General features: G+C 40.1%; 1 protein-coding gene across 1 annotated transcript in view; it reads left to right on the top strand.

Annotated features, from left to right (window-relative positions):
* The window catches only part of Aig1 (androgen-induced 1), a 217025-nt gene that overhangs the window by 166068 nt on the left and 26955 nt on the right, over nt 1-24002 (top strand). The window contains exon 4 of the mRNA XM_013027025.1: nt 9013-9128. Within this exon, the coding sequence (XP_012882479.1) occupies nt 9013-9128 (116 nt within the window). The remainder of the gene's footprint in view (nt 1-9012; nt 9129-24002) is intronic.

The raw sequence follows: 24002 nt of genomic DNA, 5'->3' as shown, positions 1-24002 counted from the left end.
GAAAATACTTCAGTGCTTTAAATATTACTGATTGCAGGATCACTGAACTCAATATCTTTTTTTCTTGCCTCCTATTTCTTCTCTGTCTCCCTCTGTCTCTGTCTCTCTCTCTGTCTTTCTCTATTCCTGTCTCTGTCTGTTTGTCTGTCTGTCTGTCTGTCTGTCTCTCTCTCTCTCTCTCTCTCTCTCTCTTTCTGTATGTTCTTCCTTCCAGCTCTCTTCTACTTACCCTCAAAATGCCTTCAAAACACTTTTAGGTTGAGTAGGCTATTGAAGAGACAAGTCAGTACTCACAAATCTCAGAAAGGGGGTTTTCTCTGTAACAGGGACATGGGGCTACTTTCCCTCCCCCTCTGTTCATAAGGTCCTCAGTGCCCCTGGGATTTGCACTCCAACAGGAACGTAATGATTGGCTTGATGTTTAACTGTAAAAGACATTCAGCCCTCAGCCTGGAATTCACTAACCTGAATGGTGTGGGTGTGAAAGAAGTTTCAAGGTCCCTTTTTTCAGGCACAGGCATGAGAAGGAGAGTTAATCTTCCCATATATATGATTTCCCACCCGTCTTCTCCCATCCTGGCTCCTTAGGCAAGCAGGCACTGGGGTTAAAAAGGAGGACTCAGAGTTGAACTGCCGAGTGTCAGCACAAATTCATCACCTTACAGTTGGAAAAACCTGAGCAATTTTCTTAACTTCTATCAAATAGAATTGATGATGATGAGGAGGAGGAGGATTTTTTTAAAGTACCCAAAAGATTACTATAAAACTAAATAAGGTTTTGTCTAAAGAGCTTAGTTCAGTTCCTGGCATGGAGTAAGAGATTTCAGAGAATAAATTCATTATTTGCATGAATTATGCAAGTAATTTTACTATAGGATATGATGCATGTGGTCCTAATGAATGGGGTCTTTTCAAAGGTGAGTTTTTATCAGACTAATTGAAACACATTCCCCCAAACAGCAAATCACTAAGGACAAAGATCTTTTCTGTATTCTTCGATACATTCTAAGAGCTTGTGACTTGGACCATAGTACATGTTCCATACATGTAGAAAATATTTATGAGGGGAAGAAGGAAGGAGGAAGGAAAGAAGGAAGAAAGGAAGGAAGGAAGGAAGAAAGAAAGGAAGGAAGGAAGGAAGGAAGGAAGGAAGGGAGGGAGGGAGGAAGGAAGGAAGGGAGGGAGGGAGGGAAGAAAGAAGGAAGGACGGAACATGGGAAGGAAGGAACATGAGAACAATACTACATCTCATTTAAAACACAGGTTTTGGAATCTGGTAGATCTGAAATCAAATGCTGTACCATTTGTGAGTTCTATACTACCTACAACAAGTTAATGTCCCGTTCCACTATTTCCATATGTATATAATGAATGTGAAGAAAATACTTCATAAGGATTCCTATGGAGAATGAAATATAATAGTAAAAATTCAGCATTTATCAGCTCACTTAATAGTAGCTCTCTCATTACTATGTATTCCATATTCATGTGCATCAGTTAATAACAGGAGAGACTTCTTTATAAAGCCACCTTCCCATGTTACACACCAAGTGGATACTTGCCAAAGCAACAAGTTGCCATTTTGTTCTTTCTTTTCCTTATTTTATTTTATACCATGGTACTTGGCCGAGTAAAGGTGGGAAAAAGAGTAGAAAGGAGGAAACTGTGAGTGGGAGGGCAGAGAGGTAGATAAAGGGAGTGGCAGATCCAAAAGAAAGCCATGGAGAGAACTGAGTCCCTATTTTTATTAAGGACAAACAGAGGGAACAAAGACAGAGAAAAGCAACATGCTAGATTCATCCTCCTCCCCACACCACTCCCTCCTCCTCTCTTCCTCCCGCATAATCTTTTCCCTATTAATGTCAAGTGTATTTCCCTTAAACTGCATGGGAATCATTTAGCCAGTAAGGGCACACGAACATACCGGTCTTCCCTGATTTGCCTTCCAATGGCCTCTGCCGTCTAGACTTCTCTCCTCACGCAGTGGTGGTGTCTCCATGGTGGAGTCTTCTGTGCTCTCCCACACTTTATTTCTTCTTGCCCTTGTGAATGAACTCCTAGCTTTCCTCTTTCTTCCATTTTTCCACCCCTAGTCATAACTGAGGGTGAAGTCTTCCCTTGAGCCATTGCTGCCAAAGAGAGTCTAGTAGATCTCCAGTCTTTGCAGCATCTGAGGTGTGTCCAGAGTTCATCATGCAATCAGCATTGGCTTCTCTGGAGGCAGCAGTGAGAGGATCTGTTCTGTGAGAACTTCAGTTATTCCTGGGAAATGCTCATGGAAGAAGTGAACCTTAGTTCTCTTAAAAATCACCATTACACTTTATGGCACCAAGTGGGACATTCAAAACAGTAATACCTTAGCTGCTGGGGAGGAAATTGATCCCCCACACTGAGTCTCCCAGCAGCACCCTGGCGCCTCGAACCTCTCAACAATGCCATGGCCCCTTGGCACCTGGCAATGCTGCCAGTAAGAAGATTCCATGAGAGATATTTACTCCCTTGGAGTCACATTAAAAATGCTTTTTAAATATAAAAAGAAGAGTCCATGAACAAGACACTCTCCTAGTGTAATTGTTTCTACGGTGCGGAGCTTGATCTTAATTGCAAAGATGTGTGTGTCTTTGTTGAATGTGAATTGTGTTTATTTAGTCTAATTACTAACATCCTATCCTAGGAGTTGTTGGAGCTAATGTTAGACCTGAATGGATCCTAAATTTAGTACTTCAGTTATCCAGCGCTTTGGGAAGCAGAACATTCTAACCCTCAGTCCACAATTGTTCCATCAAAACCCTCGTTTTTGACCCTAGCTTAGAGGTCCTTGCTTCCTTTTGCATGTGAGGTTGTTCCTGTGTGAGAGCCATTCATGCCGACTTGGCAGTCATCAGGGACAGATGGCTAAGGTCATGCCAAAAGAGCCCTGGCGGTTTCTGGAGGGATTCTACGTCATATTCACAGGCATCACCACACTCAAACAAAGCGCCGCAGCCCTTGGGAAAGGGAGGTGCCTGGCAGGCAGAAGCTCCATAGGACTTGCGGAGAAACACATACTGGAGCTGTTGAGACTCATATACTCCTCTTTTAGTTAAAACACAGAAACATCTTTGCTAGGAAAGCAGAGATCAGGTGGCTTTTTGAGCTGTTGATGGATAGATAAAAAAAATTCAGACAAAAAGGCAGGAACGGGTTCACCTGATGATAAGGCATGGTCAACTACTGGGAGAAGATTCCCTGACCTTGTCCAGGTCCTACAAATGTCAGATTATCAGAGATAAAAGTTCACATTTGTGTCAGATGCTTGTGGCTCACCCCTGTAATCTTAGCTGTTCAGGAGGCTGAGTATCAGGGTTTGACACCAGCCCTAGCTGACAAATCTATGAGACTCTTTTAACGCCAGTAAACTGGCAAAAAGCCAGAAGTGGAGGCATTGTTCAAGTGGCAGAGCACCAGCCTTAAGCAAAAAAAAAAAAAAAGCTGAGAAAAGAGCATGAGACCCGACCTTGAGTTCAAGCCCCAATAGTTGTACAAAAAAAAAAAAAAATCACAATTGTCACGGAGCCTCTATCACTTTGTTTTCAAATTGCCTGGGATGTTCTCTCCCTGGAAGAGGAGAAATGCCCCCAGAGTCGCTCCAAGGGGAGGCCCCCCTCAGCTCTGGGCCTGCCCCCACCCATGGCTGCTGTGTTCATTCAACACTGGGCTTGTTTTTGGAGCCCAGACATCTGCCAGGGGTCAGATCAGGCAGTGTCCCTTTTCCCATGTTCCCGGTGTCACCTTCTCTATCACTTTATATCGTATTTTACTAAAGCAGTGGGTTTTATTTTTCAAACTAGAAATTTCTTCTTGCTTTATTTCCAAATAAAATTTTATTCTTTTTAAATCCCTTCCATTACATGGGTGATGGAGAGGATAATGGAAAAACACAAACAAGATGTTCAAGTTACAGTCTGGAGTGTACAACTTTTTATATGCCGGGCAGTCCTTTCATATGATTTTTATTTCTTGTGGACCTCCCAGACATGTCCAGTCACATCTTGCTGATAGGACACAGGTGTACACACACACACACACACAAGTGCACATGCACACTCCTCCTGTTGTTTAAGATTACATTGTCCTAGGATGTAAGAAGACCTAGGTGTCTAATACACATGAAGACAAGAACAAATTCACTTGGTGATGAGGTACACTGCTACAGTGAGAATCCCACCCGTGCCCGCCCATATTCTATTCATGTGCAAAAACAGACAGAGTTTCCAGCCCCCTTATTACCTAGCCAGGCTGCTCATGCCTCACCTTGCAAAGCTGGTTTTGCTTCCAAACAAGAAATGAATTGTACCTCATGCTCCAAACAGTGTATTGTTGTAGAAGTGTGTGGCAAATAAAGCCACTTGCCTAGTGACTAGGAAGGAAAAGAGAGACAGACTATTTTCCCATGATTCCCTCTTAGGGAACAAACTCAATGGCATGAAGACACCTACACACACACACACACACACACATGCACGTGCATGTGCGCACACACACACACACACACACACACACACCACACACCACCACCACCACCACAGGACCACAACCACTAAAACCAAGCTAGAAACCAGTCCTTTCGCAGAGGTCTTTGGGGCAGTCAGAATCAAGCCATAGCGATAATCTAGTGCTTCATGAGATCATTTAAGTGGCACAGAGACATCACCCTAAATTAATGTCTAATCATAAAATAAAAAGTTAATTCCCTCTTTGTTATCCTTGATTCTTCTGATTCTATTTAGAAGAGTTTCTATTTCACACCACTGTGTCTAATGCCTCTCTCACACTTAGTAACATCTGTATTTAACACATACAGAGTCTCAGAATTTTATTTTTGGTGAGATCTGAGGCTCTCAGTTCAAAGCCAGCCAGGTAGAAAAGTCTATGAGAGTCTTATCTCCAATTAACTATTAAAAAGCCAGAAGGAGGGGCTGGGAAGGTAGCTCAGTGGTAGAGCGCTTGCCTTGCATGCCTGAGGCCCTAGGTTCGATTCCTCAGCACCACATAAGCAAAAAGAAAAAAAAAGCCGGAAGTGGTGCTGTGGCTCAAGTGGTAGAGCCGTAGCCTTGAGCTGAAGAGCTGAGGGACAGTGCCCAGGCCCAGAGTTCAGGCCCCACGACCAGACCCCCCCCAAAAAAAAAAAGCCAGAAGGAGACTGATGTGGCTTAAGTGGTAGAGCACAAACCTAAAGCGAAAAAGCTAAGCAAAAGTACAACACCCCAGTACTGGTACAAAACCAAGCACAAAACAAACCAAAAAGTCCTTTGGTTAATGTAGGGCAACATTTAGATTTGTGATAAATAGTTAGCACTATATTTACTCTTGTCAATGTATATCCTTTATTAGCAAAGAGAATTTGCCTTATAAATATTTAGAGGAAGCACTCTATGTTCTTTTGTTCATGAGAAAGTTTGCCACTGGCCAATTTATGCACATATGCAGCTAACTACACAAAGTTAATGTCGCTGGTCCTGTTACTGATGGAGCAAGCTGCCCCCCCTTTTTTTTGCCAGTCGTGGGGCCTGAACTCTGGACCTGGGCACTGTCCTTCTGCTCTTCAACTCAAGGCTAGCTCCCTACCACTTGAGCCACAGCACCACTTCCAGCTTTTTCTGCTTATGTGGTGCTGAGGAATTGAACCCAGGGCCTCGTGCATGCAAGGCAAGCACTCTACCACTGAGCCACCTCCCCAGCCCAAGCTGCCCCTTTTTATGTTGAGAGGCCAGTGTTGAAGTGATCTAGAAAGAGCTTCCCTTTTTTGAAGATATTTTCTACTTGGTATCACCAAAATATATCCTAACCTTGTCAAGTGTAAAGTCTGTTAATCAGCCAGTAGACTACATTAAAAAATGTAATAACTAAGAAGTAGAAATGTGGCTCAAGTGGTAGAGAGCCTTAAGCAGAAAAAAAACTAGTAACTAACCATATTGAAGTTGATTATTTGAACTAATATAAATTTATTGAAAATGCCTTATTTTCTACTCATTTTGGATCAAAGAAGAAGTAGAGTTTAGGAATGTCCTTCCTTCCTTGCTTTCCTTCTTTCTGTCTCTTTCTCTCTCTCTTTCTTTCATTTAGTCTTCCTTCTTTCCTTCCTTCCTTCCATACTAGTGCTGGGGCTTACACTCAAGACCTGGGTGCTGTCTCTTAGCTTTTATATTCAAGACTGGAACTCTAACATTTGAGTCACAGCCCCACTTCCAGCTTCTTGCTGGTTAAATGGAGGTCAGAATCTCATGGACTTTGCCACCTAGACCATAATCCTCAGATCTTGGCCTCCTGAGTAGCTCAGGTTCCAAGAATGAGCCACTGGTTACCTGGCTTAGAAATTTCTTAATATTAATGAACCAAAAATAACAAAACTCATTGAGAACCCACATAAGCCATCCAAAACAATATGATCTTCAGTGTAAAAGTTCGATTTTCAGGGATATTTTTTACGTATAATTTAATAAGACCTAGCCTTATGTCGCTATGCATTTTAACTTTACATTGTAGAACTGTTGTTCACATCTCTGATTGTTGGTTAAATTCCCAGTCAGTGTCATGTGAGGCAACTAAAGCCAATACTAAAAATGTGTTTTCTCTCCCTTGCACACATATGTGCTTTGCATGGCTCCCTACAGAGCTAATGATGCTGTTTCCAAACAATTGTAATAGTAACAAAGATTTAAAAACAAAGAACTATAAAGCCAGCCAACTGTAGACTCACTCACCTGGCATCCTTGCAATGTCACATTCAAATTACTAATGATCTGTTAATTAGGACAGTTATCAAGAGGAAAAGGTTGAGGCACAGAATGTCCATAATCTTAATATTGCTTAGAAAATCATGTCTTTCTGTTTTCTCTGTAAGCATAAACAATTGCTTGGAAGATATTTAGCTTGATGTTCCTACCAGGTCTTTTACCTGCCCACTTGCTCCCATTCTTCTAAAATATTTAACAGAATTCTAAATCCAATTTCCTATGTTTTCCTTATATATGAAAACATTACAGCAAGAGTAGAACCAAGATTTTGTTTCTTTGTATGTTCCTCCCCCATTGTATAACCCCTATTTTCAATGTATTTGATGTCGGTGCCTGTATCTTATATATGGACTTCTCTAGCTTGGGGAGAGAAAGGGAAAAAAAAAACAAAATGTTTAAATAGGGATACAGGTTGTAACAATGAGATGTACAAGACACTATGTTGAAAAATTTACAATTTAGGTGGCCGGGCGGGGGAGGGGGGGACGGGGGAGGGGAGGGGGTTGTGGAGGTGGGAGGGCAGGGATGGTAAGGGAAAAACAAAGGAGGAGGCAGCAATGCTTGATAGAAAATATATTCATTACCTTGCTCATGTAACTGTAACCCTTCTGTACAGTATATTTACAATTAAAAAGGTATTTTTTAAAAAGAGTAGAAGAAGTATTCTTTCATAGTTGTTTGGAAGATGTTCCATATTTATTCAGACCTCTTTGTGACTCCATTTTCAGTTCTTCCATCTGTGTCAAGAAAGAAGTATATATGTATGTGGATGTGTGTATAATATACATACATATATCCTGACCCAGTTTTATCTAAGAAGCTTATAGACCCTTAAGTCAGTCTAAATACTCTTTAGATTTTAAGGATTTAAGCATTTGGCTTTCTTTTCTTCTTACCCTCTGAATATGACACATCTCATTTCCATCCTGGTCCACTGTGTTTGGTGTAACCATTGGATTGGGAAAAGACAAAAAGGAATGTTAAATTACACTTGTAAATATCATATCTAAATCCATGCACAACCTTCACAGAAGTAAATTTAACATTCTCTTTCTCTTTCTCTGTGTGTGTGTGTGTGTGTGTGTGTACTAGGGATTGAAAGGATGACAGACGTGTAACACCTCACCCAGCTTTTATATCAGTTAGGATGAGTTTTTGTGAACTATTTGCCCATACTGGTCTTCAGGCACAACTGCCTGGATCTCAGTCTTCTGAATAACGAAGTTGTTTTTTTCTTTCTTTCTTTCTTTCTTTCTTTCTTTCTTTCTTTCTTTCTTTCTTTCTTTCTTTCTTTCTTTCTTTCTTTCTTTCTTTCTTTTTTGTCTGTCATGGGGCTTGAACTCTGGGCTTGGGCACTGTCCCTGTGCTCTTCAGCTCAAGGTGAGCGCTCTACCTCTTGAGCCATAGCGCCACTTCCAGTTTTCAAGTGGTTTATCGAAGATAAGAGTCTCAAGGAGTTTCCTGCCTGGGCTGGCTTTGAACTGAGATCCTCAGATCTCAGCCTGCTGAGTAGCTAGGATTACAGGCATAAGCCATCAGTGCCGAGCACAATGTTGTTTCTTAACCTGATACTGACACACACACAATTTGACAGTGTGTAGTGGTAGCATTGAAATTTTCATAACTTTTTGACTCTAAAGAAATGAGCATTCCGATAAAAGTGTTTATCATGACATTTCTAATTAATATTCTGAGAAACTTTCAGTACTTAATGCTCAAGAACAAGAATTGGTTGAGTAAAATTGTAGTGTATCCACATAGTACAGTTTTAAGCAGCTGTAATCAGAGTTGATGCTCTTGAAGAATTTCTAACATGACATATCAAAAATTCTCAGGCCATGATAAAAACCAAAGCCAAAATTTCCTTCCCAGTCCGTTGTTAACGATGTATCCCTGATATGAACAAGGAGTAAGAGAATAGTACGTACACCAGAATGTTATTGTGGTTGTTTTTATTCTTTCCTTTTGTTCTAATTATTTGTTTCTGCTATACATCTTCCTAAGGCTTTTAAAAATCCCTATTGTGGTAAAGAAATAAAATACAGAGGAAAATACTATGCAACAATTGCAAGAAGACACATTTTCCTGCCCATTCTCCCTCCTTGGTGAGCCATATAACTGCTTCCTGCTATGGCTCTTCCTGCAAATGCACACTATGGCCTCTCCCATCGGAAAGAAAACCAGGAAGAAAGGTGATGATGAGAATCTGTGTCACCTACTGTCTGTTCTTTTTCAGCACACAACCGTTTTGCCTTTTATATTAATCGAGATGAGGACCTCACACCATCAGTATCCCAGCAGGAGCAGCGGACTGACTGCCATCTGCACCTTCTCTGTGGGCTATATATTATGGTAAGGACCGTGCCTGCTGGGCTTTCCTATTGTATTAAATCCTGCACTGCTAAATTCGGGCACATGTTGCAATATTGATATAATCACTAACAGATTCACACTGCGTGCCTCATTTGGTCCAAGACCTGGGCTTTGTCTCGTTTCCCCAGATGCTTATATTTTTAGAAAGTATATGCCAAACCTCACACAGCAGGAATTTGTTGAACAATCCCATGTAAGCAGTGGTTCTTCCAAGGCTACATTTTTCAACTCTTTTTCAAACTAAATGTTTTTCTTGGATACTCATTTTATAGCTTAAGGGCTTTTTTTGTTTTTTGCATAGTATTTGTTGTTGTTGTTGCTGCTGCTTTTATTGGGGGATGGGAGAGTTGCAACAAACACAAATGCAAAAAGAGAAAATGGCTTCTTGGAACAAACACCTTACACTTAATAGGAAACAAGTAAAAATGTACATTTGTATGGATCTGTTTCAAACCAATGCCAGAATTAGCTATTCCATATAGATTGTATTTATGTGTGGAATATTGGGGGTAAATAAACCAGAAGAAATTTCCACATGGCCTGTTGGGTATGACAAAGGTCATCTTAAGAGTGAGATGCAAGATTTATCTGATTAAGACTTTTTTTTCCTGCCAACCTTACTTCATCTTAATTTCAGTTTTATCATGCTTTAACATTTCAAAAATTCCTTATCTTAATGTGAAGATTCCTTATTTCTTTTTAGAATTCCAAATCCTCTTGGATGTATTAACCCACATGGAGAAGGTCCCTCCCACCAGCATGCCCGCCTCTTGGGACTCTTGTCCTGAGTTATGGGTCACCACCCCGCCCCTCCTCTTAGCCTGAAGGACTGGATGATGTCCTTCCCAAACACCCACAACTGCATTTAATCCTGCCAAAAGCCCAGAGCTTTGGGAAGTCCTGTCTCCATGGAGCATTTTTGCTCCAGCCAGCCTAGAAATACAAGATAAGGTATCCAGTACAGGACTTTACAGACTATTTGCCTGAGCAATCACATGATGTCCTGGAGCTAAGCAGAAAGAGTATCTGCTGAGGAAGTTATACCATTGGCTGGATCTCAGGAACGTGCTGAAGAAAGCCCTGCAGAAAGAACACGCAGTAGAGCCTATCTATCTGCCAGTTCACCAACCCATGGAAAGACCACTTGCAAGGACTAGGGCAGAGTTTGTTTCTCGAACCATTCTCTAGGGTTTAGGACTTTCTTCCTCCTTGAAATCTTAAGTATTGACTTTCTGTGATAAAGAAAGCCAGATGATTAGTATTCACAGGTAAAATGTGACCAATGCTGTGCTTTAAAATGAGCTTAGATGCTTTATACCTACAAACATATAGGTCAATGACTGTCACCTTTTGGAATAATCAAAAAGTGAAATGACACGATCTTTCCAGAGATGCTTACAAAGTTTAAAAATAACGGATGGAGTTGGGTACCAGTGGCTCATGTCTGTAATCCTAGCTACTCAGGAGGTTGAGATCTGAGGATCACAGTTCAAAGCCAGCCCAAGGAAGGAAAGCCCATGAAACTCTTATCTCCAATTAACCACCAGAAAACTGGAAGTGGCATTGAGGCTCAAGTGGTAGAGTACTCACTTTGAGCTGAAGAGCACAAAGACAATGCCCAGGCCCAGAGTTCAAGCCCCACAACCAACAACAACAACAAAATAATGGATGACTCATGCCTATAATCCTGTCTGCCCAAAAGGCTGAGATCTGAGGATTGTGTTCAAAACCAGCACCAAGCAAGAAAATCTTTGAGACTTTTATCTTCAGTTAACCAGCAAAATGTCATATGTGGATCTGTGGTTCAAGTGGTAGGGTGTCCCAGCCTTGCAAGAAAAAGCTAAGGGACAGTACCTAGGCCCTGATATTCATACATACATACATACATACATACATACATACATACATACATATATACATAAATTCTCTCATCCAGTAACCCCAACCCCAAATACAGACATTACTCTACACAACAGCCATGTTGTTCCCTCTGGGATCTGTGGCATATTTCTGAGAATTCATTTCTATGCTATTAAATTAACTTGCAGAACCCCAGAGAGTGGAGGAACTATGTTGTTTCTGATGGCCTGCCTTCCCCTGTATGTACAATCAGTCCATGTTCCAAGGAGACACATGGGAAATCCCGCACAGTGCTCATTATAGACCCCCAAGATCCCTCATTAAAATGAAGCATGACTCACACTCTTCATGCCAAGTGAAGCTTGCCAGCCCCGTGTTCTCCCTCCGCAAAGCAGTAACTTGTTTGGACATGTATTTGCATTCACCAAGCGAATTCCCTCAGATTTGTTCTGAGAACGCTTTCAGAGTCAACTTTTTCCTTTGGTGTTCTGCCCTCGGCATTCCAAGCTATGCCAAGAGCTAAACAATATCCCTTGCATCATGTCACATTATATAAATCCAAGGATTTAATTGTTATCAAAAAAAGCACTAGCTTTCGTTCCTTTCCAGGCTGTCTCAGGGCCGACATGCCAGGGACACAACACTGAGAAGTTTGGGATATGACATCTTTTGATAGCATACCAGGGTTGTAACTGGACATTCCAGAACCTCATGCCAAGACGGAAGAAAGCCTTCTTATCGTGTGCGAATTATAACATAAACAGATCTCCTTAACAACTCTGAGTAAGGTTGAGTCAACTCTATAACTTGGGGCTGCTGGTCAAACTGTTTGTCTGCTTTTCTTGGCTTCTCACTGGCTAGCCATTCTCACAAGTCTCTCTCCCTGTCTAATTCTATTCATTTCCTACATTTGGATCATGAGTTGAGAAAGTAAGGGCGGGACACCCATACTTCCAAGCGTCTCATTGGTTCACCTCACTGGTCCATTTCCCAAATCCATGTTAGTCCTCCTCATGCTGGTCATCTGTGGACCATCATAGACTTCTGTCATTCATATATATATATATATGACATATATATATGTGTATATATATGCATTCATATATATGCACCCTATTTGTAGGAACCTCTGTCATAAAAGAGAGGATGTTTATTATTTCATGCACAGAGATCTTCATGGTCAATAATGAAACAGTGATTATCAAGGATCGTAATGAGTGCTATTCTTTGGAGACAGACATTGTGCTAAATGCTTTTTTAAATATCATCTTATACTCTTTGGTTTAAAAATCAAAAACGATGCTGAAGTTCGTTTCCAACATAGTGTATTGTGAGTCTCATTGTTGCAATGGGTCATCCTGTGACCTTGTTTCAGCATTTTGTTATTCCGCTTCCCTTCCCCAAATTAGATAAATCTATATACAAGATGCAAGATACCAAAATCAAATACAGTGGCAACAGGGATATACCATAGAAAGAAGAACATACAAAAGAAAAAAATCACATAGTACATTAAAAACAACAACAAAGAAAAACCTCTTGTGTCCATATCTTAGGGTTCATTTGCTTAGCATCATCTTATATGATCATATATACATAGCTTTTGAACTTTTCTGTTTATCTGATAAGATTATCGTAAATGTATACTAATTATTGCAAATAAGGGAAAGGATATAAAAATATAGACAATTTCCTATTGTCTATATTCCAGGTTGCATTCTCCCAAAAGTATTTATTGAATAAATTTCCCATGAAGAAGACAGAGAAAATTCAAAATAAAGTAGGACCTTTTTGATGATGTAATTCTAAATTGTCTCATATCTGAATTCTACCTTGCAACAAACTTTACTACCCCTTAGTGATACCATTGTGCATTTTTGTTTTCTTATGGAAACTTTCCTATATTTTCTCACATAAATTATTTCCATTTGTATACATTATCTTTAAATTGAAACATCCTGGAAAACACAAATAACAATATCCAAAAATCAGAAGTGTCACTGTGGCTCAAGTGGTAGATTACTAGCCTGGAGCTGTAGAGCTGAGGGATAGCACCCAAGCAAAGAGTTCAAGCCCCACGACTGACCAAAAAAAGAAAAACAGAATATCTAAAAATTAAGAAATCTGAGAAATATTTTTCAGTCATGAGTAAGTAAAACTTTTAGCAGGAAAAATAAGCATTTAGACCACATTAAGGCCCCTTTTCTCTAATTTAACTGGGCGCTTCTTCACCAGTGAAACAAATCCCATCAACATATAGTTGTTCTTTGACCAGAGGAAGGTATCTCTTTTTTTTTCAACTTGAACCATTCACCATACCATAACTACGTATCCTTTTGATTTTTGCATCTATAATAGTATTTGAAAGTTTTTCTGGCATTGATACAAACTGAGAGCATAATTTTATAAAAAGCTGGTGTTTCAAGAAAGAACAGAGAATTCCTTGTGGATCTCTTTGACACACAGGGAGGCTTGCTGCTGAGCTGACTTGGTCGCCCACACTGGAAACCCAATCCCTGGGTGCAATTTAGCCAGCAGCAGGAAACTGCGGACAATCCTCCAAGAACAGAGGTCAGGAAGTGCTGCAAAGGTCAAGGAAGCCAGCCATGTACCCCACACCTGGACAGTGCAGAAAGAAGCCTTCACACATTAGCACCTTGTGCAGAAGTGAGCATTTGCCCTTCAGGCTCCTTGGCATTAACATGTAAGAAGTGGGATTTTGTGAGCAAAGCAGGGACACTGCACAACCATGAGCAATGAAGTCAAAAGACATTTATCCTTCTCCTATTCTATACACTAACCCTTTGAACAAGGAAAAGACACTCAAGAACCAGGAGGAGCTCTCTTCTTCAGAGAACTGGAGCGCATGGTAGAATGAAGATGCAAGGCTCCCTCCACTGAGACTTCAGCAATAAACCTGGTATGAGAGCAAAGCAGAAAGCCAGCATGTTGTAACAGAGCAAGTGAGAATCTCAGAGACTCCTAGGGTCGGGGAAGATCACATTGGGTCTGGGAGACCATTGTAACAGCTTGGTGGCCAGTGTGCAATGGGAAGGCACTGGAAAGTTTGAACCAAGAATTGACATGAGCTAAGATGTTTTGAAAGGATCCCTGTTGCTCTGTGCTCCGTGTGGACTCCAGGCAAAGATGGGATCGGGAGAAGAGGTGGATGGGAGGTTGTAGAAGTAATCCTGGTGATGGACAAAGTGCTCTGGGTGCCAGTGGTAGAAATGATAGTGGCAGGAGTCTGGGTACATTTCAAAGAGCCAGTAACTGGAATTCTCATCAAAAAAAATCCATACACTCCAGACTCTTCAATAAATTTCAGCCTTAGTATGAGAGAAAATAATGCTCACTCTTTCCCCAGAAAATGTCATCTCTTACAGTGTGTGTAATAAAAGTTCCTCTAAAGATGGAATGAAGTTAAGGACCTTGGGTTGATGAAATTAGCTTGCATGATGCAGGAGGACTTGATCTAGTTACAGAAGTCTTTAGATGTGGCAATCCTACTACAGCAGTAGACAGAGAGAGATAGGATTGTAAAGGAACTGTTTGGCAGATATAATGTGCACAATACTCAAGCTAGCATGGGTAGCTTTTTTCTCTTTTTAATATATATTTTTATTGTAAAGATACTGTACAGAGGGGTTATAGTAACATGAGTAAGTTAATGAGTACATTTCCTATCCAGCATTGTTGCCCCCTCCTTTGTTTTTCCCCTACCATCCCTTCCCTCCCCACCTCCCCAACTCCTCCCACCCTCCCCCCGCCCGAAGTTATAAAGTTCATTTTCAACAAAATGTCTTGTACATCTCATTGTTACAGTGGATCAACCTGTATTCTTGTTTCAGCGTTTGTTATTTCTCTTCCCCTCCCCAAATTAGAAAAATGTATATACAAGATGCAGGACACTGAAATCAAATACAGTGAAAACAGGGGTTATACCACGGGGGAAGAACATACAAAAGAAACAAAAAAATCACATAGTACATTATAAGTACATTAAAAACTACAGCAACAAAGGTAAAACCTCTCGTGTCCCTATCTTGGGGTCCTTTCTCTTAACATTATCTTATATGGTCATAAGTACATAGCTTTTGACCTTTGCTAGCATGGGTAGTTTTGAAGACAGAGGAAGAATCACTGTGAGGACCATAGACTGTCTCTACAAGTTGGAAAAGGGAAGGAAATAGATTCTCCTCTAGAACCTCCAGGAAAGAAACACACAGCCCTACTGACATCTTGACTTCAGCCCGGCAAGATCTATGCTAAAGCTGTACCCTACAGAATGGAAGATAAATTTGTAGAGACATAAGCCACTGGAGTTGGCTGTAATGTATTTTTTGCAGCAATGGGAGAAAAACACTGCGGACCTCAGTTTTCCCATCTGAACAAGAGGATAAAAGGAGTTACCAGGCAGGATGGCTCTGAGAATCAGAAAACTGGACAGTGATTCCCATCACATAATTGGCATTCAATGTATTAGCCATTGGTGTTGAGCTTGTCAACAGCATACTTAGTCACCACAGAACTGTTAACAGCTTAACTCCAGGGGACAGAAGTCCAGGTTATTGTTTATAACCACTCCTTGCTCAGTTTCCCTTTTTCTGGGTCCTATGAGCTTATTGCTTATCCTCTCTTTGACTAATTTTTATGTCATATAAGACAGGAAGAAGGCCCGTTTCACAGACTTGTAAAACTTAACATGGAGACATTCAGAAAATGAAAATATCTCTTTCTTCCTTCTAGTGACAAAAATGGAATCTGATGAGATTCCATAAGAAAGTTCCATTTTCTTTCTCTCTCTTCCCCGCCAACTTTATGTTCATTTAATCATCCTCTCTTCATCTTCGGGGTGTTATTCCTGCTTCCTGGGGATTGTGACTTCTTAAAACCTACTAAGAACATTTAAAGACTTTTCCGCAGTGTTTTAATGGGTCCTATGTTAGGTTATTCTTGAAGCTCTGCATTTCCCCTGAGCATTGAGAATGTCATTGCTTTCCCATTATTCAAATCTGCTTGTTTTTACAAGCTCTCTGTTAAGAGTGTGTTGTTTTCTCATCAAGGAGCAGGAAGTCTATTGAGGACTTACCAGCTGAGAGTGTAGCTTGTCCACTGGGGTATAGGTCAAATCAGTCTCTTACATCTGCATCTGGACAGAAAAGGCCTTGGTTTACAATTCATCTGGAGTCCCAGTATTTATTATTGGAAGTTCCATCTCCTTCTACTCCCCCTCCCCCAGGAGCTGATTCTCAGACATTCTGTGAGTACCTGAAGAACTAGACATTCTCCCTCCCTGTGGCTGCTAACCATGATTCCGACCCTGGAATCGTGTAATCAGGACCCTTCCCACACCCCCCAACTTCCTCCCACGACCTAACACTATCGCTGCTTTCCTCTCCAATTTCTGGGGTCACCAGAATCCATGCTGCTGTGTCCTCGATGCTCTGTGGCAGTTTCTCCATGTGGCCATTTCTGTCCACTCCTCTCCCTCCACCTCACCCTCCCATGCCTCTGGGAAGATGGCCCAATTTGTATTTCACAAAGAAAAGTCAAGACATTAAAGGGGGGTTCATTCAAGCTCCTCCTGCAAGCATTGCAGCCATCCTGTCTCCCACCACAAGATGGCTTTGTACACATTTCTACAGTGTCCTCCTCCGTGCCCTGCCATGACCCCCAGCTCTTCTGGGTCCTTATCTGTTGATCGTCACTTCCTCTTCTCCAACTTCAACCTTACTTCCTGATCTGAACACCCTCCAGTCTTCATCTTCAGTTTGCAGCAGTTTCTGCTATTGGACAACCCTTCTCTTTGACATCCAGCTACTGTTCTGTGTCCTTTAATGCAGCCAAGTTCACGTACATCTCCTCCATTCTCACAACTCAACTTACCCATGTCACAGACCAGATAATGTAATAGTTGAAAGAATGTATTCATGAGCCAGACTGCCTGGTCCTGAATTCTTCTTCTGTCATATAACCTTGGGTCAGTACATGTCCTCATCTGTAGAGTGGGAGAATCATTGTACCTGTCTCATAAGTTTATTGTGATTCTTAGAATAATGTTCATCTGAATATATGTAAAGCACTCGAGTATGGCTTAAGCTTCATTGCTGTAGCATAACCTTTTACAGATGTCACCAGAGACTCTGTTTTGCGTAAGATTGTTCGTTGGCATCTTCTCAATTGGCATTTTATCCTCCTCTTACCAAAACACTCTTTTGCCTTTGGTTATGTAACCATCTCCCTTTCCCAGCATTACATGATGATCCCTCTCATCTTCCTATTCCCACTACCCAAAACGTCATATTATAATTCTTCCAAGCCCCGCCCTGACTCTGTTTCTGCTGCTACCCATTCTCCCTCAATCAACCTGCCCCTTCCATTATTGAAGTATCTCCACCTCAGACCTTTAGCTCAAATCTCCTGAGCCTGTGCCATATCTACTTGCTTAGCAATTGCAAAATAACCTTGTGCCACACCTGATTTCCCATTCCACCTCCAAACCTAGATCCACCTAGTAAAATCACCTACCCACTTATACATGCCAGAACACTATCCATCTCTCTATCATTTCTCTCTCCATCTCTCTTGGCCAACAATGGCAGGCAGCCAGTCACTCACCAGTTTCTGATCTCTTTACCTCCAAGATACTTTTAAGAATCTTCAAGCTTTGCTCTGTCTCCACAGCCAGCATCATGGCCCACACTATCTTTTCCTCAATACTACATAGAACTATTATCTACACTTTACTGGATGATTTTTTTTAATGTGAGGACTTCATTCCTTTGCTCCAAGAGTATAAATGAGTTCTCATTGCTTCATTGGATTAAGTCCAAAACTACTTACATGGGTTAGGTAGCCCTGTGTAACCTGACCACTGATCTCATCCTCTTCTTCTTTCCTCTTTACTAACCCAGCCAAAGTGACCTTTTCTCTGATGATCAATAACTTCCTCCATGCTACCACCCAAACCATCATTCCCCAACTATGACTTCTGTCATTGTTAGCTCCAGTTTGAACTTCTCTTTTAGGTTCCCAGCCTTCATATCTCTTTCTTGGGGAAACCTACTCTGATTCCCAAGGCTTAGTTCAGCTGCTCTACAGTACATTACCATAATTCCCTATCTATTTCTGCCGATGATTTCAAAACTAGTAGTAGTAGTCCTGTGCTTTTTTGTCCAGATTCTGTTCCCAAAGCCCTCTCATTTTACTATTTAAAACAAGAAAAAGTTCAATACTTGAAATAATCTTAGAGAACACAGAGACCTTCCTTATCTATATGATCCTAAGGGTTATCTTTGGACATGATATTAATCAAAATCAGAGTCAACATAAGACAAATTGCTTAATAAGAGAAATTGTGATCATATGTGAATTATAAATGAAAGCTAAGTAGGGAAAATAAATGTATTGTGCATGTTGTATAGATTCTAAACACATGCATACACACACACACACACACACATACCACTTTCATACACTTAGCTCAGTTGTAACCACACAAATTGTTTATAATATGCCCTTATTGTCTATTTCTCTAAAATTGAATTCAGCCTTATTGTTTCTTCTACCATCAACCTGATTCATTTCAGTTGGCAGCTAGCACTGGTGAGCTTATACGAGAAACCTCACAGACCACAGCGCATGCTTGACTGATGTCTGTATGGGAGATGATCCAGTTGAAGCAGTAAAAACAGCTCAAGTAGAAAGCAAGCTTCGCTTATTAACAAAACTACAGCCACTCCGTTTCCCTCAGGCAAGCCTTCTTGATGTCTCTGGGACTAGGGCAGCACTGTGGAAGCTCAGATCATATTCTCTGGTGGGCTGCATGAGAGGGTTGATGCCACCCATCTTTACAGTCCTGCCAAACTTCACCTTGAGTGGATGGTTTCCACAGCCACAGTAGCCAGGAAGAAAAGTTCCTGGCACTCTCCCGCCCACAGCACTAAACAATATAAGGCTCCCAGGAGGCACCTAATAAAAATTGGTTGAAAATAGTAAACACTTCAAACAAAGCTATACCTGCATCGACTTAAGTTCATAGCCCAAGAGTCCATAGAATTTAAAGGCAAAAGATTGTTTGTTTGAAATGAATGAGAATGTGCCTAAAATCATTGTGGAAAGCTCTGATTTCACACGGTTCAGTAGACTCATTTCCCTAGTACTTTTCAAAGTCTGAGAAGCAATCATCTTGATTACTGTTATTATAATATTCTCCCACAGTCTAAGATAGCAAGTACTTGCTGATCTATGACAAAGTTAACTTTCTTGTTCTGTTTATTATCTCTCAGTAGCTGTGCTAAAAGGTTTCAAATTGACAAGTCAATTTATGAGAACGTTATATCTTGATCAATATCACCCCTTCTACTATTTTCCAATCATGGAAAAAAACTTCTGACAGTGGCAGAAATCATGGCTAGGGACTGGTCACTTAGGTGGCAGTGTAAAGGGAAAATTTGAAGGTGAAGTTGTTGATACTGAGAGAGGTCACTTTGGCTGGGTTAGTAAGCAAAGAGGAAAGTAGAGAATGAGGTCAGGGGTCAGGTAATATACATGTCAATATTACATGTCAGTTTATGAGCACAGTGAATCTTGATCCGTGTCACCCCTTCTCTTGTTTCTCAATTAATTTTCTTAAACAAATGTCTATTGAGAGCCAAGCATGTGACGGACATTGTGCTAAATTGGAAGAGGGAAACAATAGATTCTTAGTCCTAAGACTTGGGTTAATGATGTTTTTGCTGGAAGACTGCAAGAAAGAAGTGACCATTCAGAAATTCTTTCCAGCCTCTAGAGAAATCTAAGAATACGAGGAAATCCAAAGCACTCATATTTGAATTGATAGCGACTACTTATTAAAAAAAATAGTAAGTGGCCCCAGAGGAAAGATACACAGAGGAAGTCACATATAAGCTACTCCTTTGAGGATAGATAGAAATTACCCTTTGAAAATCTAGAATAGCATATCCCGGGGAGAAAAAAAGTATGACCTAGAAGCAAAAGAGGAAAATCCACCCTCAGTGAACCAAAGAAGTTCCATATACCTGGAATGACGGAACAGTTGACCTTCCTTCAGCCATTATAGTATAAATTCTACCTAGATGCCAGCCCCTCTCTGGCAAAAATGTTATTTTACTTTTTCACTACACGGTTCTTGGCTGTGGTTGGTTGGTGGTCAGTAGCTGGTGGGGTGGGTGTGGTCTCTATGACCTTCTCTGCTTTCTTTCATGTGTTCCCTAGTGCTCCACACCACTGAGCATACTCATACTGCCTCCCGTCCATTTTTCACTTGGCCAAAGAATTTGTTTTTAAATGCAAGTTTTGTCATGTCAATCCTTCTACTTAAAATTCTTCAATAGTTTGTTTTTTCCTGTTTGAGGTTTCTGGGTGTTTTTTTTTAATGTTTTGGTAGCACTTTGATTTTTTTTCTTGCTCAGTGACATATCCTTGGGCTGTGACAGTAGAAAAAAACAAATGTGCCAGTCATCCTTAAGATCTGAGAATGACAGACAAAAATCATACACCAATTTAAACGATGCATAATTTTACAGGTACAAACGCAAAGCATTTGCAGTGATAGTGAGGAAGTGGCTCCTATGATATTCTTCTGGAGAAACATTGGATAAGAAAGAAAATGGAGTCCTTTTTTTAAGGAAAAAAATATTTTGAGGCTATTTTACTGGAAGCTTTATGTATATTCATGTGTAATGGGTTCCCTCAAATTTGTTCTTCTATACTTTAAAAATTGTGATTTTTGTATAAGAAAATATATTTTACACTTTGCCCTATGTAATGCCATCCTATCGCTCCTTGGAACACATTGTTTAAGTTGGTGTATGATTTTTGTCTGTCATTCTCAGATCTTAAGGATGACTGGCACATTTGGATTAATGTTTCTAGCTTTGCTGGAAGATTGCAAGAAAGAAATGACAATTCATTCATAAATTCTTTCCCACCTCTAGAGAAATCTAAGAATTGTCATTAGGACTCTGTTGTTTGAGATGTGTTTATTCCCTAGAGAATGAATGGCTCACAAGAAGTTGTCAATGAGCCAAAGAACCATCGCACAAGACTAAGTCCCTTCCATGAACACTTCAATATCAGTCTCTCTTTGCTACTCAAAGTGCCCAACACTATAATCAAAGTTACGTGAAGAACTTCAGAAAATGTATTATAGGGACATAGTTAACATGAGTACAGTTTGCCTACCTATTAGACAAAGACAGATGTATTTGCAAAAAGCCGTATGCCAGGCTAAGCATGGTGGTACATGCCTGTAATCCCACCTACTTAGGAAACAGATGAGAGGATCATACTTTGAGGCCAGCCTGGGAAAAAGTGTGAGACTCTATCTACAAAAAGCAAAAGCAGAAGGGGTTATGGGAATACCTTAAGCACTTGCCTAGCAACTACAAAGCCAGTACCTGCCCTCCCCCACAAAAAAACCCATATCCCAGGTAGATAAATCTAATCCAAAATTTGAACTTCTACTGGGCCAAACTTTGTTTAAAAAAAAAACGCTGGGCTGAGAAGGTGGCTCAGTGGTAGAGTGTTTGCCTTGCATGCATGAGGCCCTGGGTTCGATTCCTCAGCACCACATAAGCAGAAAAAAAAAGCTGGAAGTGGCACTGTGGCTCAAGTGATAGAGTGCTAGCCTTGAGCTAAAGATCTGAGGGACAGCGCCCAGGCCCAGAGTTCAGGCCCCACGACTGGCAAAAAAAAAAAAAGATAAATAAATAAAAACCTAACTATGTATTTTTTTTAAAAAGGCTCCCTTTTAATATACTTCTTCCTCTTTATTTGTGACTATGACAACATAAAACATCAAAGTATATTTTGTTTTTGTTCTTTTTCTGATGTTTTGACATTTTTATTGTAAAGATGTTACAGTTTTTGTATTGTGAAGGGGTTACAGTTATACAGGTAAGGTCATGAGTACATTCCTTTTTGAACAGTGTTATCCTCTTGCTTTTTACGCATTTTTGAAACTCTCTTTTTGTTACCTTTACCGCTGAGCACCATCTAGACTGGGTTAAAGGTCTCATACATTTTCTTGTAACATGCCTTCAATCTTCATTATCTGCCAGTCTCTTGAGGCTGACTTATGTCTTTGGAGAATGACCTGCTTTATTTCAGGGTATGTTTTAAGATTCTATTTTTCCCTTCATCAAGATTATTCATCTTGTCAGTTATTTTATTTTTTTACCTTGCTCACAAAAAATCTTTTCAATTTCAGATTAACATTTCTTTAATGTTGGTTGTTTTTCTAACAGATAATAAGTCTATTTTGATTCTAACGTTGTAGTTCCTTCAAAAATAGTAACCAGACACACATGTGACTTTTAGGGCAAACCTCTATGAGCTAACTCATATAGAAAGTGACCTGTATCTGCCTGTGGCCCATTTAAAAATATTTGCAAAGCTGGGAATCAGTGGCTCACACTTACAATTCTAACTATTCAGGAAGCTGAGATATGAGGATCCTGGTTTGAAGCCAGCTCAGGCAAGAACATCTGTGAGATTCTTATCTGCAATTAATCACTCAAAAGCCAAAAGTGGCTCAAGTGGTAAAGAACTAGCTTTGAGCACAAAAGCTTAGGGACTGTACCGAGGCCCTGAGATCAAGCCCCACGACCAGCACAAAAAATAAAATAAGTTATTTGTACAGGCAGTGAATAGACCAAACTCATCCATAATCTCCTGCTTGCCAGTCCACACCTGCTGACAGGTCAAGATAATAGCCAGACAAAGTACTTATACTCAGTGGAAAAATAATGTTAATTTTCATTTTGATTTACAACAGGGCTATTTTAACTATTGAATTTTTTCAATGTATGTTTATTCATATTAATTAATGCTACAAAGGAGTTTCATTGTGATATTTCCATTCATTCGTGGAAGGTGCTTTGATCCAATTCTTCTTCCTTTTTATTAAACCCTCTGACTTCCCCCATAAGTTATAGATATCCCTATTCTGTGTTCACCTACACTCTTTCAGATATATGCCGAAGAGTAGAATAACAGGGTGAATGGTAATTCTATTTTAGTGTTTTGAGAAACTTCCATGATTTCCATAATGACCGCAGTAATTTACATTCCTACAAACAATGTATAAGAGTTCCTTTTGGTCCATATCTGAACCAGCATTTGTTAATGATATTTACTCTGACTGGAATGAAATAGAGTCTCAGTGTTCCTTTGATTTGCATATTCCTTATGGCTAAGGACACTGAACATATTTTTATGTGTTTAATACCCATTTATACTTCTCTTGAGAACTGTCTGTTCGATTCATTTGCCCATTGATTAACTGGGTTAATAGTTCCAGGGTGGTTTTTTATTTTTGAATTGTTTCTATATGCTGGATATTAGTCTTTGTTTAATGAAGGTTTTACATCAATTTCCTTCCCTTCTGCAGATTGTCTCTTAGTTCTGCTAATTGTTTGCTTTGAAGTACAGAAGCTTTTTAATTTATCAGTTATTGTTATTATTTCCTGAGCAATTGGAGACCTATTTAGAAAGCTGTTGAATGTGTCTTTATCTTCAAGTGTTTTACTTATGTATTTCTTAACAGGTTCAAAATTTCAGGCCTTACATTAATATATTTGAATGGATTTTTACAAGACAAGAGATAGGGGCCTCGTTTCTGTGTTTTCTATGTAGACACATGGTTTTCTAAGTGTCATTTGTTAAAGAGGCTCCCTTTTTATATTTTGCTATTTTTGTCAAAAATAAGTGTAACTGGTTTTTTTCTATATATTTCATTCCATTGGTCTACATTTTTGTTTTTGTGTCTGTACTGTGCTGTTGTTGTTCTGATGATTCTGTAGCATAGTCTGAAGTCAATATTGTGGTATCTCTAGCACTGCTGTTTTTACTTTGGATCATTTAGGCAGTTCATGGTCTTTTACTTTTCCATATGAATTTAGAAATCATTTTTGTTCTATTTCTGTGAAGAACAATGTTAGCATTTTTATGGGAATTACATTGAAT

Source organism: Dipodomys ordii, unplaced genomic scaffold (assembly GCF_000151885.1).
Source record: "Dipodomys ordii isolate 6190 unplaced genomic scaffold, Dord_2.0 Scaffold98, whole genome shotgun sequence".
Lineage (NCBI taxonomy): Eukaryota > Metazoa > Chordata > Mammalia > Rodentia > Heteromyidae > Dipodomys > Dipodomys ordii.
The sequence above is the reverse complement of the archived record's forward strand: the minus strand, read 5'-3'. Positions and strand labels throughout refer to the sequence as shown.